The 18,033-nt window shown below is 34.1% G+C and overlaps 1 protein-coding gene and 1 long non-coding RNA gene across 3 annotated transcripts; one reads left to right on the top strand and one right to left on the bottom strand.

Annotated features, from left to right (window-relative positions):
* Nucleotides 1-902: 902 nt before the first annotated feature.
* LOC145576724 (uncharacterized) lies at nucleotides 903-3,556 on the bottom strand. Its single transcript, XR_014098541.1, has 4 exons — nucleotides 3,400-3,556; nucleotides 2,107-2,264; nucleotides 1,907-2,009; nucleotides 903-1,253 (listed from the first exon to the last, which is right to left on the bottom strand). It is a non-coding gene; the product is annotated as an uncharacterized LOC145576724 (long non-coding RNA).
* Nucleotides 3,557-3,684: 128 nt separating this feature from the next.
* LOC145576723 (uncharacterized) lies at nucleotides 3,685-16,651 on the top strand. 2 transcript variants are annotated; one of them, XM_081634440.1, is made up of 10 exons: nucleotides 3,685-3,866; nucleotides 3,992-4,376; nucleotides 4,597-4,716; nucleotides 6,990-7,069; nucleotides 8,013-8,464; nucleotides 9,398-9,570; nucleotides 10,854-10,939; nucleotides 14,333-14,466; nucleotides 15,771-16,076; nucleotides 16,433-16,651. In XM_081634440.1, the coding sequence occupies exons 2-10, from the start codon at nucleotides 4,023-4,025 to the stop codon at nucleotides 16,615-16,617; spliced, it is 1,890 nt and encodes a 629-aa protein (XP_081490566.1). In that variant the 5' UTR covers nucleotides 3,685-3,866; nucleotides 3,992-4,022; the 3' UTR covers nucleotides 16,618-16,651. The 2 variants fall into 2 exon arrangements, with proteins under 2 accessions (XP_081490566.1, XP_081490567.1); XM_081634441.1 differs by lacking the exons at nucleotides 3,685-3,866; nucleotides 3,992-4,376; nucleotides 4,597-4,716 and adding an exon at nucleotides 6,662-6,841.
* Nucleotides 16,652-18,033: the final 1,382 nt, after the last annotated feature.

The raw sequence follows: 18,033 nt of genomic DNA, 5'->3' as shown, positions 1-18,033 counted from the left end.
AATTATTCCTTAATTTTGGAGCTATCTCTAAAGTTGAGAAAGTTGTTGAAATCTTAACTTTGTAGCGTGCCAACTATTGACGACTTTTCCCTTTATCATTGGTTCAAAGTTTTAAACACTTAAAATTATACGTGGTTGGATTCTATGGTTAAAAGTTGGGTAATTAAAATATGTAATTCTATTCTCATATAATTTCTTTTCAACCATTCTCATGTACTTACATATTGGTACCCTCTTGATGTTTTTCGGTACCCTTAGGTTTTCCCTTAAGATACCAATGTCCTACATTGACACACCATGGATACTAACATAAAACATAGACATTTTTAATTAAATCAAATCAAATCAAATCATTAGAAATTTAGAATAGGTGTAGCCAAAATAAAATAAAATAATTAAATCAAATCAAATCATTTATACAAAAGGATAGTTGATGTAGTAACGATGGTAGTTGATTAGTTGTAGTCCCTTGGTTCCTATATAATTGATATATTTGACATTTTTCGTTATTCATATACTAAATTTAACCATCGTTTTTAGTAATATATATAAAACAAATTTTATTATAAAATATACTATTAGATAGGTATTAATTATAATGGTGTATAAGACTAAGACTAATTGACATATTATTTGACATTTTTTGTTATTCATAATGGTGTTTTTTAATGGTGTATTTTTTTAATGATTAATCAAACTCTTTTTTTTTACATGATAAATCAAGTTCTTTGATTTTTATTATTGAATTTTTTAACCAAAGAGAACATATGATGTTCCTATGCTTTTGCTATTTCGATCCGTATAAAATTCAGATTATAACCCCTAATAAGTAACTCTTATCACACGGTATGGTCAACCACATATGAAACTTTATGTTCTTTTAACCTTAATCATGATAAATTAATATCATTAAAATTGAAATTTAAATTTATTATTTGACATTTATAAAATACCATCAAAATGTTGTGTAATTACTTTCCTATCCTTCTTATGTTTTGTGCCTTTAATGCCCAAAATCGGTGCCTTTGTGCATTTTCCTCCCTAATAAATTTCAATAAAAAATATTTATATACAATTTCATCCCCAAAAAAAAGTTGTTCAAAGCTAGGAGTTAGCAGTGTTGAGCCAGTAGAAATAAACTACGATGGTTGAGGACAGCAGTAGCAGCAATGGACGAACAACAATGGCAGCTTTGCAGGTTGTCATGCTTGTCAAAGGACTCACTCAATTGATTTTCTAGCAACGAGCAATACCTGAAATTAGAGAAAATAAATTAAGATTTGTCCTCATTCTTAACACACATTTATTCATTATGACTACATTAAGATGTAGTTGAAGGTACAAGGCTAAAATGGCACATGATCATCTGATCATTATCCTGAAAGACAAAACCTTAGCTTGTTCAATACAGAAATAGTACTAATTCTTCATTAATTTGACAGCATTTTCTAAATAGCCCTTATTCCTGTTATCCTTATTATCAAAAGAAGGGAGAGTTACATAATACAGACCGTATAGTTGGGAGGGAGGCAGCTGTGAGAGACTATAATTAAATCTTGGAGGAAAAATGATGTGTTAAGTGTTCTGCAAATCATCAAAATAGAACAATGCTATGTAAATAACCATGAATGCTTCCACCCTTTGCATAGGTATAAACCATTTTGCTATCAATAAGCAAACTGAATTTATTGAGTGCCAATACAAAAAAATAAGTAGTAGAGTAAGGAAAGTTGGCATCTTCCTAATTACGGCTTTAAAAAGCTTCAGGTAACCAAATAAACCATCTAATCAATATGAAGTTAACTATATTGCATTCAAGATCCCCTAACAACTTACACAAGGAGCTTCTTTCACACATGAAATTGTAAAAGGTAAGCATGCTAGAAAAATGGGATTAATAAAATACCAATAGCACCAATAGCATCTTGACAATCGGCATCTTACAACGCCTCAAATTCCAGTGAGCATTCCTGATCAGAAAGTACGTCCTGCAAGCTTCTCTTTGAAACCTGGAAAGATCACCAATTTACCATATAAAAATCTAAATAGTGGTCTATTTACTTAAATAATGCAAGCATAAATGAGGAAAATTTTGTTTTGATTTACCAGCACAAGTTACAGTAGGAGAATTGACGCAGACAACCAGAAAATGCTGTTTTGGTTTAGCAGCAGATCTTCCTCTACGAAGGGTAATGATGGAGTACATGAACTGTTTCTACAACAAGAACCTGGCATTTTGTTGCTTGTGAGTGTTTTGTTTTGACCTGTGATTTTTAATTCTAAATTAAGTGTAAACATATGAATAATTTTATAAATACAAAATTCTGAAAGCACAAGGGAGTATTTATTAATTACGCCCTGGCATTTTGGAAGCAACATTTAACAGCAAGTTGTACATCATCCCCAAAGGAACTTTTTTCTTTGAAACTAGAACTTGTAATATAGATGCCCTTCTAATCTTATCTAAGAAACAAGAAAATACAATTTCAATCAATCAAGGAACTAGGATAATATATGCAAGACATGAAACTATAGCAATAATGAATAGATGATAAAAAAATGTATGAGAAAAACTTAAGGTTTGTTTTAAGTGATCATTGAAAAAGTTATTTTGAAACTTTAAAGATATATTTAATGAGGATGAACTTGCTAGTCATCTTAACAAAAGAACCTTGGTTTCCAAGAGCTTCAAAAAAAGGAAATTGATCACCATGAAAGTAATGCATATAACAAAGAATCTATCACTATAACTTAAAAAAAGGTCACTAGAAATGGTATAAGAAAAAACAAGCCATACCACCACCAAAACCCCAAATATTATCAATTGTGGGAAATCTCAAGATATATAAACAATAATATTAATACTTATCTAAACCCCAAATAGTATCAATTGTGGGAAATCTCAAGATATATAAACAGCAATATTAATACTTATCTAAACCCCAAATAATATCAATTGTGGGAAATCTCAAGATATATAAATAACCAACTTCAACATATATATACAACAAATATGTGAGAAATAGTTCAATTGTATAAAATTTAGTTCATTTATACATTAGTTCAATAGATCAAAACACTAGAATTAATATGAACAGCAAAATTCAACATATTTATCAATATTCCCAAACAGAAACATTGAACTTTACCCCAATTGAACTTCTTACCTAGTATCAATAATTCACTATTCACCCAAACTCTAGAAACGAGTTCATTCATAAACCCACCAAATAGAAGCAAAATAAAGTGAAATCGACATCTAAATGGACGAAAACAACCTAAATTAAACACACTCATCTAAATTAGTTGACCGAATTAAACCAGTAAAATCAAAATCATATAGCAATGTACAATAATGAAACCAAATTTTCGAAAAAGTTGAGCAACTGTGACAATTACCTTGTAGCGTTTCACTTCCGAGAGTAAATTCACAACGAAATCGTATGAAGAATCCTCTTTCTCTCTGATTCAGCTTTGCTCTTTCTCTCTCCTTCACTTTTTCTGTTTCTCTCTCCTCCTCGAAATTTTGGGCAAAATAAGGAAAACCGCAAGCTTTCTTTTGCTCAGCAAACCGGAGTCCGTTTTAATGACTGAGCCGGCAAATCTTCATTAATGGGCGAAAATACCTTTTTACCCCTACTTGCTACCAATTGAACCCTCTCCACTTTTGATTAAGTCTCACTCGGGAAACCAACTCTTCTTCCCTTAAACACCGGCGATTGGACTCCGCCGACGACAACCACCGACGATCAACGAAACTCTCGACCTCAAAACCCTAAATAAAACTCGTCCCCTCCTTCGAGCTTCGTCTTCGCGACAACGTCGAAGCTCGTCCAATTCTAACCTCCGTTGAAGCGCCTTCTCAGGTAATTGTTCTTTTTAATCAATTTTAGGGTTCTTCTTAGCTGGATTTATTATTGTACTATTATAGCTTATTGTTAAGATTTTAATTTGATAATTGAATCAAAATTTGGTTGCTATTGTGTTGCAGAACCCTAATTAGTTAACTTAAGGACAGAACTATGAAATTGGAAGATGATAATTTACATATGGAAGATGATAATCTGCATACATCAAACCTAGATGATGTTTTAGATGATAAAAAAGAGGTTGACATAAAACAGAGAATGCCCCATAAATTGAATACGAGGGGAAGGAGATCTTTCAAGCGAGTTGCATTGTTATTGACCGTACCTACGTATTCTCTGAAAGTCGGTTCATTGAATGTGTGCCATGAAAATCGTATTCGGTTGCGTTACCTTCTTCGCAAGCTTGTTGTACAACGCAATTGGGTCGATGCTAGTGGAGTTTTAAGTGCGCTTTTACAAGGGACTTGTAGAGAAAAAGCACCGCAGAGCAATCGTTTCAAGTATTGGGTATGTCCTTAATCACTTTCGGGGCTTTTACTTCTGAAAAATTTGTTTTATTTGCATTTGAGATTGTGTTACAATATTACTTGTAACATAGGAATTGATTTCTTTTGAAATGTGCATAATTGTTATTCGTTGCAATGTTCCCTGTATCTAAGTAATATCATCGTTCACTTCTAGCAAATGCAATCTTCTTGACAAGCAATCTATGTTTTTGTTGTCATAGGTCGCTATGGAGCTTCTTCAACACATGGATTGTAATCCAGATTTTTACTCATCAAGGATTGAGCACTTGTATGATACGTGGAAGGAAAAGATAAAGTCTAACAAGAGGAGGCCATTGAAGGTATATCTTATGTTAAATCACATCGTTTAAAGCATGAAGAGTGAAATTGTATAACTTTTTATCATCAGTTAGCCTATTTTTAATTCTCTTATTAGGCGAGCATGCATATGAAGTGCTAGTAGTGAATAAAGAAATAAGAATGGAAGTTGTTAAAACTTTTATGACCCTCTGTTTTTCTTCTCTTGGTGGAAAAGTCATTATAACTAGTCAATGGATGAATGTGCTAGTAGAGAAGAAAGAAATAAGAACGGAATTAGTTACAACTTTTACAACTCTCTGACTTTCTTCTCAGTAATTGTGAATAGTCAATGGATGTTTAACTAGGCCAAACATGTCCAAAGTAGGATGTTTATAAACAGAAGTTGTGATATTATTCCAGCCTTTTTTTTTTTTTTTGGAAATCACAGGTGGTCAAAACTCATAACATAGGAGCCATTCAGTGTTTATCTAATTTATTGTTGGCGAATACATTTACATATGCTGAAATTAAGGATGTGTATAATCACTAGTAACTCACAAATCTGCATCCTTTTTTTTTTGGGGGGGGGGGGGGGGGGTGGCGGGGTGAGGGGTGTGTGTGGTGTTCATAGAGCATATTACAGCCATGTGGAGAATAACTCTTACTTAATACTGAAAAAGAGACCACAAGGAGGAATATGTGATGATGAATAAAACCGGGGGAGGAGAGGAAATTATCAAAAGGTCAAAAGTTATGATGAATGATATTGTAATAATTCTGTTGCTGGATTATTAGCCTTAAAAATTCAAACATACGAGAGGAAATACTGCTGAAGTTTGTTCTGGTGACAGAAGCAACAGTTAGGAGCAGAAAGAGTCTTGTGAAGTATTAGCTTTTGAATTTTTTTGGAAAAGTCTTTTAAACTGTTGGTTTTCATAAGTTTCTGTCACACCCATTTATCGTTCTTGAAGCTCCTTTAAGCTTAAACTTGTTGGATGGGAGTCTTCCAAATAAAAACTGATCAAACTGTTGTTGATGACAGCCATTTTATTTGATTTTATAGTTTTCTCTATGCATTTCTTATGAAATGTTCTTTTTTTTTTTTTTAATTTGGGGGGGGGGGGGGGGGGGGGGGGGGGAGGGGTTGAGGGAATGGATATTGAGGCTTTAGCAATTGTCCATGGAAAATAGTTAAAGTTTTGTGGATTTTTGTAATGCCCATAAGCTATATCCGGTATTCTTTCTTGGTGCTTAGAAATCAGAATGCATGTTAATCTAGTGAGATCTAGCTGCTAGGCCTTGTTAACTTGTAGAAAAGTTCCATCTTGAACTTTAGTTATTGCCAATAGATTAGAACTATTATTATTCTGAGTTGAATTCTTACATCCGGCACCTGCTTGCTATTTGTGACCAGTTTAATCTTAAAATTACACTTGCACAAGTACGCAAAAGATCAAAGTTGCATTTTCCTTTGCTCCGTCACTAGGCAGATGCACTGCACATTACCCTCCTATGACCTACTTCTTATTTGTTTGTTGCAAAAATAATAAAAATATCCAAAAAAAATACATTCTAATAAATTATGACCTTTGAAAATCTATTATTTTACATAGTGGCTTACTATATATTAGTGGGTTGCCAAATATGTGGGACCGGGGTACACGAGAGTGGGGTTGATAATGGATCAATTCCATGCCCATTTCAGTTCAGGGATGGATATTTGCTATTTATTGGAATCCAAACATTACCACCCATCAAACTATAGTACTGTTTTTATACCTGTTCCTCCTGACAGAGGTGTAATACTGTGATCTGTTCTCCATTGTGCTCAATTGATAGCTATTACAGCATCATGTTTAAAAGATATGAACGCTTACTCTTGTGTAGCTTGGCATTTTAAAGGTTTTAAGCCATGAAATTTATTTCTTTTTACTTTGGGATCGTTTTGGCTAAAAGAAATGGAATGGCTCCCTTGCTTCCCCAGGATTGTGGTGTAGGAGTATTTCTTTTCAATAGAATTAAATTAGGTAAATTCAAAGATAATATGAGAAGGGGAAATCCTGCAAAAGTTGGAGGTAATGATAACAAATATCTTGCTAATGCTCCTTCATTATATAATGAACATCTCAGAGGATGGTTATGTTTTTGAGTAGCTTCTTCTGTCAGGTACATGGACAATTGGGTGAATACATAAGAAGCTTTTATTTGTTTTGGGGTGGGGTTGTGGGGGCTTCTGTAAACTATATTTTCTCTGGTTTAAGCTTCATTATTTCTTTATACATGTGTAGATTCTTACTATGTATTATTTTGACAGGATAGATCTGTTCTGTTGGAGTACATTCTTTTCTCTCTTGCACGAAATAACCATGACTCTGCCCGTCTTAGTTTGCAAAGGTAAATTTTACTCTCTTTTTCCATGCAACAGTTGCCAAGTACGACTTGCGTAAACTAATAAAATGCTGAATACTTGTGCATTAGATGGACGCGTTCCTAATTCAATTTTGTAGTTGGGTCAAATTAATTTTTTGCTACTGCTTTTTTCTATACTATAGTGGCTCTATCACCTTGTCCTTTTTCTTTGACAATAAATCATACCTCTAATATATGCATTATTTTTCTTTATAACCTTCGTTTTAATGTCCTTGTTAGAATTTAAAGTCATGAATTCCTGATTAAGATTTAATACACTGCTTCTACAAGTAATTCCTCTAAAAACCATGAGCCTGAATCTTATGAAACAGAAATTTCACTTTCTCTTCTCTCTTAATCTCTCTTTCATCAACATGACTAACCTCCCATGATAGCACAAAATTGAAAGCTAGTTTTAGTATCATGTGCTATGAAGATAAATAGGAGATATACCAGCTTTGATGTTGAAGCTTGAGTGTATCATAGATGTGCAAATGTTGTTTTTTTTTTTTTTTCCTATGATTTAACTTCTTTTTTGAGCTTTATGGAGCCGATTACCTTTTTACTTATCTTTGTTTATTTAATATTTTGTCTGTTCCAATTACTATTTCCTCTGTTCTAATTACTTGCAAATTTGATTTTTACGGTTTCTGATGCATAACTTCAACCATTGATATCTTTAATTATGATCTAGTACAATATAATAAAAAGTTGATATTGTGAAAATATACATTGTGATGAATCTAACAGGATCCCACTTGACTATTTTTTTTCCTTATGAAGCACATTACTAAGGATTTTCAAACAAAAATATGTAAATAGTGTCAAAAGTCAAATTGTTGCAAGTAAAATGAAATGGAGGAAGTGTATTATATTTAATAATATATCTATTTTTTTGAAATGTGTGTTCTATTGGTTATTCATGTAGTCTTCAGCAGGAATATGAATCCGCAAGAGACCTGAAATCTAATTTGGTAATGGGTTTGACCAATTATGAGTTGTGGTATTCACAACTGCCGAACAAGATGCGGCTGGGAAACTTAGAAGAGTCTTGCATGCCTATGGAGTCCGAGACTATGAAAACCAACTCCTCTCAGGAAATTGATAACCTGAACGATGAGGATGCAGCCAGTATCTATGAGACATTTTCAGACTTGCACTATCATTCAGAGACATCTGTTTTGAATGACAAGGACACTTGTGCAAATGTCAATCAAAAGCCAGATGGCGAGGTTTCTGGGGTCAAGCCAGTTGAGAATGACAAGAAACTACAGTCACAGGATTTCTATATGAGATCTGATGAAACAAGTGTAGAAACTGATGGCTCAAATCAACATGCTTATAATCAGTATCAATGTTCTTCTGCATATAATGTACACAGTGAGTGTTGTTCAGTTTCTGTAATTATCTATCCTCACCTGCGCAGTTTGCCGCCCCTCTCCTTTATTTTTTCTTCAGAGCAATTGCTCTTCACTGTGTTTCTTATAGATTTATGGAATCCAATAGTTCGGTCCATAAGTACTGTTGGTCCTGGCAGATACTTCCTTTGGTCTTCCAGGATCATGATACGTAATATGAAGTGGTAGGCAGGTAGCATGATGATGTCTTGCTATTTCTATTGACAGCTCCATTTGACTTATCACAATAGGAATATGTGACATACTTGTGTTGGCAGTACTTTGTGATGGATGGGGTTGGAATAATGTATATAAGTCACAAACTAAGGGTATAGATTCGCTGTTTTGATTGTTTGGGGTAGCAGGAAACAATTTGGTGGTCAGTGGTGATGGGGTGGGGTGGATTAATTTAGTCCGAGTGGTAATAGCTTCTCAGGGGCCGTATGGGGTAGTGGGATCTTCAGGTTGTGGTCTTAAATATGGTGGTGCTAGAGGCATTACAATTGCGAGGTTTGAGGGAGGAAAGGAAAAAGATGTAAATAGTTTGGAGCTAAAGGTGTCTCTGTGTGTGTGTGTCTGTTTTTTTACTTTTTTTTCTTTTTGTGTATAAGCATAAGTTGTCATGTGTTTAACACAAAAGCTATTAGTCAGGTAACTGTGATTGCTTATTTGTCTATTCAGTATTTTCTGGGCTGATGACCTCTTTTTCCCAACCAATTGGTTTTTAGCATCTTATTATACCATTTGTAATTATGTTTTTTATGAACATATATATATATATATATATATATATATATATATATATATATATATATATATATATATATATATATATATATATATATATATATATTTGAGTAGCCAGACCTATTTCCTTGCTGGTACCAATATATTGAGCCTTGTTTTGTCAAAACAGGCTTGCAATCACTGTTGCCCATAAGAGTGCCTTCTTCAGATAATTTGATGGACATGCTCTCTTCTCGTCGACAGTTTTTTGGTAATCATTACAAGGAAGCTTTGAAGTTCTTAAAGCTTGCTCTTCATTCTCCGCCTCCAATCTCAGTGGCAGCATTACTTCCTTTGATACAGGTACTTTATTGTTTTATGTTTAGTCTTTACCATATGCAGTGATCTGAGTTTGCATTCATTAATTCCTTTCCTTACAAAATTTGAGTTTATCATTAGTGAAGTTGGATAAGAAAGTTTGTAGGTTCAACTGGTTTGCAGACAAATGCAATGTTGAATAATTAAGCCTGTTTCTGTAGCAATTTGCTATTATTTGAGGATCTAACTTTGTCATGTCACTTTGTGAAAGTTAAGGCTTGTGTAGTATAATTATATTGAGTATAGTAGCATGACAAGAAGCCAAACTTTTAGTTATGGTAAGGGAGGTAGTATTAAAAATAAAAACGTTACCCCCTTTGTCCCAACTTAGTTTGCCAAGATCGGATTTGAACTTTTAGTGTTGAAAAAGAGAGTGATATAAAACTAGTGAACCCTTGCCAATTTTAGAAATGGGCAAACTAGGGATTTGAACTTTTGGTATTGAAAAAGAGAGTAAGAGCAACTCCAATGACAAGCTAATTGTCATGCCACATAAGCTTTTAAGCTAATTATGTTTGTAGCTAGTTTGATCCCCAATGGCTAGCTATTAGCTTACTATCTAAATTATCAATTTATTATTTTTATCTTAATTACTAATTGACTATTAGCATTTTCTTTTTGGCAAGTTTTTTTCAAGCAAATTAGCTTGGCAAAGCTAATTTGCTTGACTAAGCTAATTACATATTTTTGCTCCAATGGTCAAGCTAGTAGCTAGAGACTATTTAAAATTGCAAGCAAATCCCTAGCTACAACCATTGGAGTTGCTCTAATATAAACTAGTGAACCGTTGCCAACTTTAGAAATGGGCAAACTAATTTGGGATGGATGGAAAAGGAAAGTGGGAAAACTAAATTGAATTAGAGTAGACAAATTAACAATTACAAAATCAATACATAAAAATAAAAAAAAAGTAATGACCAATGAGCCATCCACATCATTGATACAGACATATGCTTTGAGTTTGGGCTGTGAACTCTTCTTATCTTTGGATTTGGTTGAAATGTATGATAAACTTGTTTTGGATACAAGGCAGGGGCAAGACGGGTATGCTTATAATTCCAATATCTACCTAACCCATGGCAGGTATGACTTATGATATCAACAACCACCCACTACCCACCAACGTCATACTACCTGCTCCAACTAGTGTGGTGCGGTGTAGTGCAATTGCTGTTATGGTGAATTGGTGATGTAAATTGTTGGATATTATGTGTCATTGATTGCAATGTGTTTTTCAATCTTTATTAATGGAAAATTCCTTTTGGCAGCTGTTGCTTCTTGATGGTCGCGGTAAGGAAGCCATAGCTATTCTTGAGCAGTCCTGCAATGAGTCAAGCTCAGTGCTTTCTTGTAGGTAATGATCTTGCCTCTTAATCAAGATATGGAGCATACAATTGCATGTGGATTATCTATAAATAGGAACTGAAATGTGGTACCATGATATTGGGAATAGAATTGGGAAAAGGCAGTGCGTTTGGTAGGGAGATATTTGCTAGAAGAGGAATGGAGATACAGGAAGTGAGACACATCCCATTTTTGGTGTTAAAAGACACATTGAATTTGGTAGATGAAGAAGGGAAGTAAATGGAAAAACCCTGTTATAAATGGAAAAACCCATTTTTAAATACAGAAATTGAGCTGACAAAAACAACTGTTCACCCTAAATCTGCAGAATTTTCTTTCTTTCCGTTATTATAACTAAACAGTGGTATTTTTTTTCAACTTCTTCCATTAAACCTAGACCTGGCAAATGGGTCATTCGGGTCGGGTATGGGTCGGGTCATTTCGGGTCGGGTTAAGTTCGGGTCATGTTCGGGTCGGGTCATTTCGGGTTTCGGGTCGATTGATAATCGGGTCGGATCTGGTATCGGGTCAACACTTCGGGTCGAGTTTAGGTTGGGTCAATTTTCGGGTCAGGTCAGTTCGGGTCAGGTCAACTTCGATTCGGGTCATATTCAGGTCAATGCATTGGGTTAAATTCAACTCTGTATATATATTTATTTATTTTTTGATGAAAAACTCACTTCATTTATTAAGGCTACTTTTTTCATGGTATATAGTAATTGTTTGACTTCTATTGAATTTTTTTTTTTTTTTTTTTTTCTTTGTGTGTTTAGATTGAGAATCAATTTCAGGATCTCCTGAAACTAAGAGGGATGCTCTAATTAATTGAGTTATACAGCTTATACTTGTTCAAGTTTTTTCAAACGAAACTCATAATAAGGTTTTTCTTGTTCAAGTTTTTTCAAACGAGACTCATAATAAGGTTTTTCTTGTTCAAGGTAATTTGATCTCAAATTCAAACTTGATAGGATTAGTTAAACCTTTTCTGTGCTACTTAATAGCTCAGTCTCCGACTTTCCGATTCAAATTACTTCATAGGATGTCTCATCACTATTAGTATATAATGAACTAATGAATTATGAAGTATTGCAGTTATGCAACTATGCTTGTATCTATTTACTAGTCTACTATCCAATTAAAGAACTCAAGATCCTACATGACTATATTTTTCATTACATATAAAACACAAAATACGGTCAAAGAGGAGTGTGTGAATAAAGTTAAAACGTGTCAACTAAAAAAACGGAGGTATTATTAATTAAGTGAAATATTCTCATATTGTGATGTAAGATTACGGACACACTTGTTGATCAATTAAAAATTTTCAAAATTTCAATTTTAACAAAGTTACAACTTAAAAGTGAAAATTTAAGAGGGAAACAAAATAAAACTTTTAACTTGGTTAAAATTGTGGGAAATTCTTCCCCCCAAATGGCTAAAACTCCAAAAGTACTTCATTATGAGGACAAGAGGTAAATTATGAGCGGGAATACTCCGTCCAAATTTCCACAAGTAAAGTGACTAAATTCTAAAATACAGAAAAAGAAAAATAAAAGTAAAACAATAAGAAGAAAAAAAAAATCTTTAGCTTAAATAGATTTGGGTCAATTAATTCAATTTGATTGTGGTTTTTTTCTATTTCGGTTTGCTAAGGTCAAGTCTTTAACTTAAATAGATTCTGGTCATTTTAGGTATAAGATAATTTTGGTTCAGGTCACTTTGGGTTTCGAGTCTATTTGGGTCCATTAATTCAAGTTAAAGGTCGTGTCAACTTCGGGTCTCGGGTCAACTTTGGGTCGGGTCATTTCGGGTCTCGGGTCAACTTCGGGTCGGGTCGTTTCGGGTTTCAGGTCAAGGTCGGGTCAATTCCACTTCGGGTCGGGACGGGTTGATTCGGGTTTTGGGTCAATTTCGGGTCACTGGTTTCGGGTCAATTTCGGGTCATGGGTCGGGTCATCGGGTTTGGGTCAGGATTGTCAGGTCTAATTAAACCTAACATAGGATTATAGTTAAATAGTCCCATTTCTTAGCAAAAATATAAATAGCAAGCTGTAAAGTCGTTGCTTATCTGTAAGCACTTCATTGTACTTCTTACATTTGATCTCTATTTTTTACGTTTCTTAACAAATTCAATGTGTCTCTTAACTTCTATCTTGTTTCAGTTAACTCCTTTTGGCACCTAAAAGCCTTATAAATCTATGGTTTTTCTTCTAAAATCCTGGAAGAGAGAGACCACAGTATTATATCTTCAATGGACTCTTGATGTTTGGGATTTGAAAGCAGTCTTGACCTTCTACAGTTCTGCATGCTTCTCTACTTTGTGGTTTGAAAGGCATGGGTTAATATCTTAAAAGGGTGAATCTTACTGCAATAATGGGAGCATTAAAAGATGATAAATTAAAATTGAACAAGAGGGTGTTTGGTTGGGGGTATTCATCTCAAACCCTGGAACCCCAGCAGCCGTGTCCACCTTTTTGTATGCACTTGGTATTGAATTTGCTAGAATTGATTTTGTATATGTGAGTTTGCAATGAATTTTCTAGTATAAAATTTGTATATGTGTGTAATCTATTTTATGTATGTGAATTAAAAGGGTTATATGGTTTTCTCACAATCTCACCTACGTCAACTTTCATGACATGGTTTCCTATGGCTTCTCGGCAATAACCCATTTGTTTGATCACATCAATATTTTTTATCAGCTATCTTTGTGGATTGTTGTAGGGAGCTGCAACTAGTCATTTCTTTTCATCACAGTTTGGTCACAAAATATAATGGATTAGACACTCGTATATCACATGATGGTTAATAAAACATTGTTAAGCTCATCAGTTCAGATTTAAGAGAATTTATGCTAAAGTGAGTTCACTTTAATCATCACAAAGATTAGCAAGCAAATGAAATCTAATTACTGGTTATTATTGTAACAAAATAATAAGACTTTAAATTTTTTTAGTCTGATTCTGTGCTTTGAACCTAACTGTCACAAAGGCAATTAGGGATCAGTTCATTCCGTTTCTGGACAAATACAAACTGATAGGGAGATTCAGGGTCATTGTTTTCCATTCTCCTTGTATCCCCTTTCTGGATTCCATTCCATTTACCCTGCTTGAACCAAATGCCCCCTACTTATGCTGTGGTTTGTAAGAAACTTTGTGATATTATTCTTTTGCAAGTTGAGAGACTCGTGACTCTAATTTGTTTGCTATTTTTTGTTCGGTTGTAAACTACTCTATGTTTTAAGAAGATTTAAATTGTGAAATCAGAAATGTGTCAGTAGATTGTTATGCATAAGTATCAACTGTCTGTTGAGATACAATGGCAATTCCTGAATAATTATCAAATTATGAGGTGATCAATGTGTGATTAGAGTATTATAGTTTTGTCCTCTATGCTTTGGCAGATTAAAGGCTCGTCTCTGCGAGTGCTTTGATGCAAACAATTATGATGAGCTCTCTGGATGTTTCGAGGATGTCATGAAGAGGGACCCGACATGTAGGCATTCGTTAGCAAGACTCCTGGACTTGAATAAAAAAGGTATTGTATATTTGCTTTCTTTGTTTTCTAATCCTATATACACTTGTTTATTGTTAAAATTCAAATATACATGTTTACTAATTTTACTATAGTATGCTTGTCGGCTTGTAGATGATCTGTCTTTTGTATTATTTTGCAAAGGCGTTGCTCTGTAGTCTTATTAATTTACACATTTAAATCAAATACAAGGGAATCATGATTGATTGAGTATTGGAGTATTCATGTTCGCCCATCTAATTTTCATCAAGCTTGGAACAAACTGAAAATATCATGTTGATCCTTGATATAGTCTATTCAAGGTTTTAAGCATTGCACTTTTATAATCAACTGCGCTTTTTACGCAAGTTTTAAAATTTTTATGATGTGTTTTAATTACCAAAAGTATATGGTAAGTGAAAATTATGTAGTTGGAACTATGCTATCAAATTCTGTTACAATTTAACATGTCCAGAATAGAAAACTCTACTAATTGAACTGCATGGAGAGTACATACCTCGAGGAAAGTATGACATTTATATATTAACATTTTATGCAAGGTATATAGTCGAGCTAGGAAACATAAACAAATAACACAATGATTCTTGAGCTCAAGTTTGAAAGTTGTAGTTGTTTTCTATGGAATTCTTGATGACATATTTATTTAGTTTTGACCGAGCCTGCTGGTCATTTATGAGTAATTAGTACATATTCAGTCCTATTGTCACCTGCACTGAATTGTTTTGCTTTTGATTGTTTATTTTAATTCATTTTTTTCCCGCTAGTATAACAAAATTACAACAGTTACAAAGTGTATTAATAAATTGAAATTCTCCTAGGGAGTTGCATGTTACATCACCTTAAAATTAAAGTTTCAGTACTGATAAATTGCCAATAAGCACTGATATGTTCAGCTCAAATAAGGTTTAGTTTAATGGCTAGAAGTTCAAATCATTAAATGCAGGCTAGTAAGTTAAATAAGTTGAGATTTCCAATCTCTTTCCGAGGACAACTTGTTTTCATAATGTACATATACTATTTTGTTTATCCAAATTTTTATAATATAAAGTTTCTTATTAAAGTTGAAGAAAGTTCAAACAAGTTGATATAAAGCTTACTTAAGTTCAGATGAGGTTGAATAATTTCATTTCAGTTCCGTTCCGTTCAATATTTTTCAAATAAAGTAGCGTACACCTTTATTCTTGCTATCATCTGCTGTACATGTTCATCAAAAGGTTGCTTACCCTGAAAACTTAGATGGCTGTTGCAGCATCTCTTTGTATGATGTAAAAAGTTCACTTTTTTTTTTTGACATTTAATCTTTCCAGGAGAGTATGCTCCTGAACGTCTGGTGGAGATGATTGCTCTTCACGTGGAAGCGACGTATGGAGATCACACTTCATGGAGGGAATTTGCTTTATGTTTGCTTAAACTTTCCCAGTGCGAAGAAGACAGAATGTCAATGTGTGTAGATGGGGAGCAAATTCAGAGTCAGAATTTGCATACTATCCGGTTCAGTAGGACACCTCCCTCATTTGTGGAGGGTACGTCAGGAAAGACTTGGAAATTCCGCTGTAAATGGTGGTTGAACCGCCATTTTAGCAAGCACGTACTGGCATCAGAAATGGCAGAAGGTATCGCCTAAACTTACCTTGGCTATCTGCATTGTTTGTGTCGTATAATAATAATTCTTTGCAGCAGAGTGCATTTTGTGTAAAGTAAAACTTTTTTAACCACCAAAGGACAGTTTTTGCAACATCATCAGGTTTTGAAATTGATAGTGAGAATCTGGTTTAATTCAATAATGTTGCCCATTCAAGTTTATTTCATCCGTGCCTGTTATACTGTATATAGACCATTGGTTTATGAATGAGTGCATTTTCTTATTTGTTGCTAGTAAAGAAGTTGCATAACTATTCCTTTACCCGTGCCTCTCAATGTCTTAAGCTTGGTGTTTTTGTGCAATGACCTGAATTTTCTGATGTCCCAGGTGACTCAAGGCTCATGTCGTACAAGGCAGCTTGTGCATCCCATTTTTACGGGAAAGAGATGGAATATGTTGTGAGGGTTCATACATATCTGAACGAGCATGAGAACGATAGGACCTTGTCGTCATTTTTATACACGCACATGCAGAATTCTGTAGGTTTTTTCTCTAATCTTGTTAGAAAGTGACATAACTTACTATATAATTTTATTCGTCGAGGCTTTTTTAGAGTCAAGATCTCCGATAGTTTATATCTGCACTAATTTACTAACTAATCTCACTAATCAAAATGTTTCAACTTCCGAGCAGTAATCCGTACAAGCACTACGCTTGAGTAGGTCTGCAATATCCCCAATATGAATTGGAGTGCAATATCAATTACTTAGGGCAAAAATCACTGGCAAATTATTACGGAGTATCGGTTATACAGTACTATAACTTGTGTTAAAAAATTGCTCCGTAATAAAATGAAAATCCTGAATTTTAGAATGGCAACTGCATATAAAAACGAAAAAACAATGGTCAAAAGACTTCAAAGTGTTGGACTTTTAATTTATGTTATTCATAAGCAAATAATGTTGGATGTATCATTCATGAAAAGTCATTTTTTGTGCGCTAACTTCAGGTTGTGCTTGTGCATACAATTTATGCTATTCAGGTCGTGTACGTAACCAAAAATCTCTAATTCGCCAACTTAAGTTTGTGCATACAATCTTTGAAGTTGTCCGCACAATATTGACAACTTTTTAGTATGTGAGTTTTGCGCAAATACCACCAGACAACTTTAATTAATTAGTTTGGCAACTTTAATTGATTTTTCCTATTTCTAATCCTATCATTTTTCTTGTGCTTGTATTTGCTACACTTGTATATTGTAATCTCGTTTAATCTGAGAGATATGAAGAAGATTTCCCACGTTGTTGGAGGTTACAAATCTTTATTCTTTGATTTAATTCGTGGCATGTTTGGGAGTTAAGCTTCATTATTTGGTTTATCTTCGATCTAGCTGCTACATCTTTTATTCTCGCTCTTTATTTACTTTGATTTTCTTGAGTTGATTAAATGTACAATCAATCGTTAATACATGTTCATAGTTGTATCCTGATGCACCCTGTTTCCAGATGATTCACGATTACTACCTGACTCAATCCAACTTAATGGATGAGAATCAGATTGGTCGGCTCAAATCCAGGAAGAAGAAAGGAATCCTCGAGAGTGGTAACTAATATGAACACCAATAACCAAATAATAGAGAGGGAGAGGTTTTAGAGAGAGAGAAAGAGATGGATTTGTATTAATTCATCATAAGTAATTACATCCACTATTTGGCTTATTATAGCCTTCATTAGAGGTGCACTGAACTTAGGAATAAAATAACAACTTCATAATAAACTAGCAAAAGGAATCTAATTAGTTATTCTCTCTCTCTATAGCAACAAGTCTCTCCTCCAGCTCCTTGTCCAGCTCAGCTTGCTTCAGCACAACAATAGCCAAAAGCAATGGAACAATAACCGCATCATTCTTTCCCATTTCACCCCCCTGCTGACAGATGCTTGCATAAATGCCTCCCCCTTTAGAGGATCCTTGACCCCAAGGATCAAATT

Source organism: Chenopodium album, chromosome 13 (genome assembly GCF_948465745.1).
Source record: "Chenopodium album chromosome 13, dcCheAlbu1.1, whole genome shotgun sequence".
NCBI lineage: Eukaryota > Viridiplantae > Streptophyta > Magnoliopsida > Caryophyllales > Amaranthaceae > Chenopodium > Chenopodium album.
Note: the sequence above shows the minus strand (reverse complement) of the source record. Positions and strands in the feature narration are given on the sequence as shown.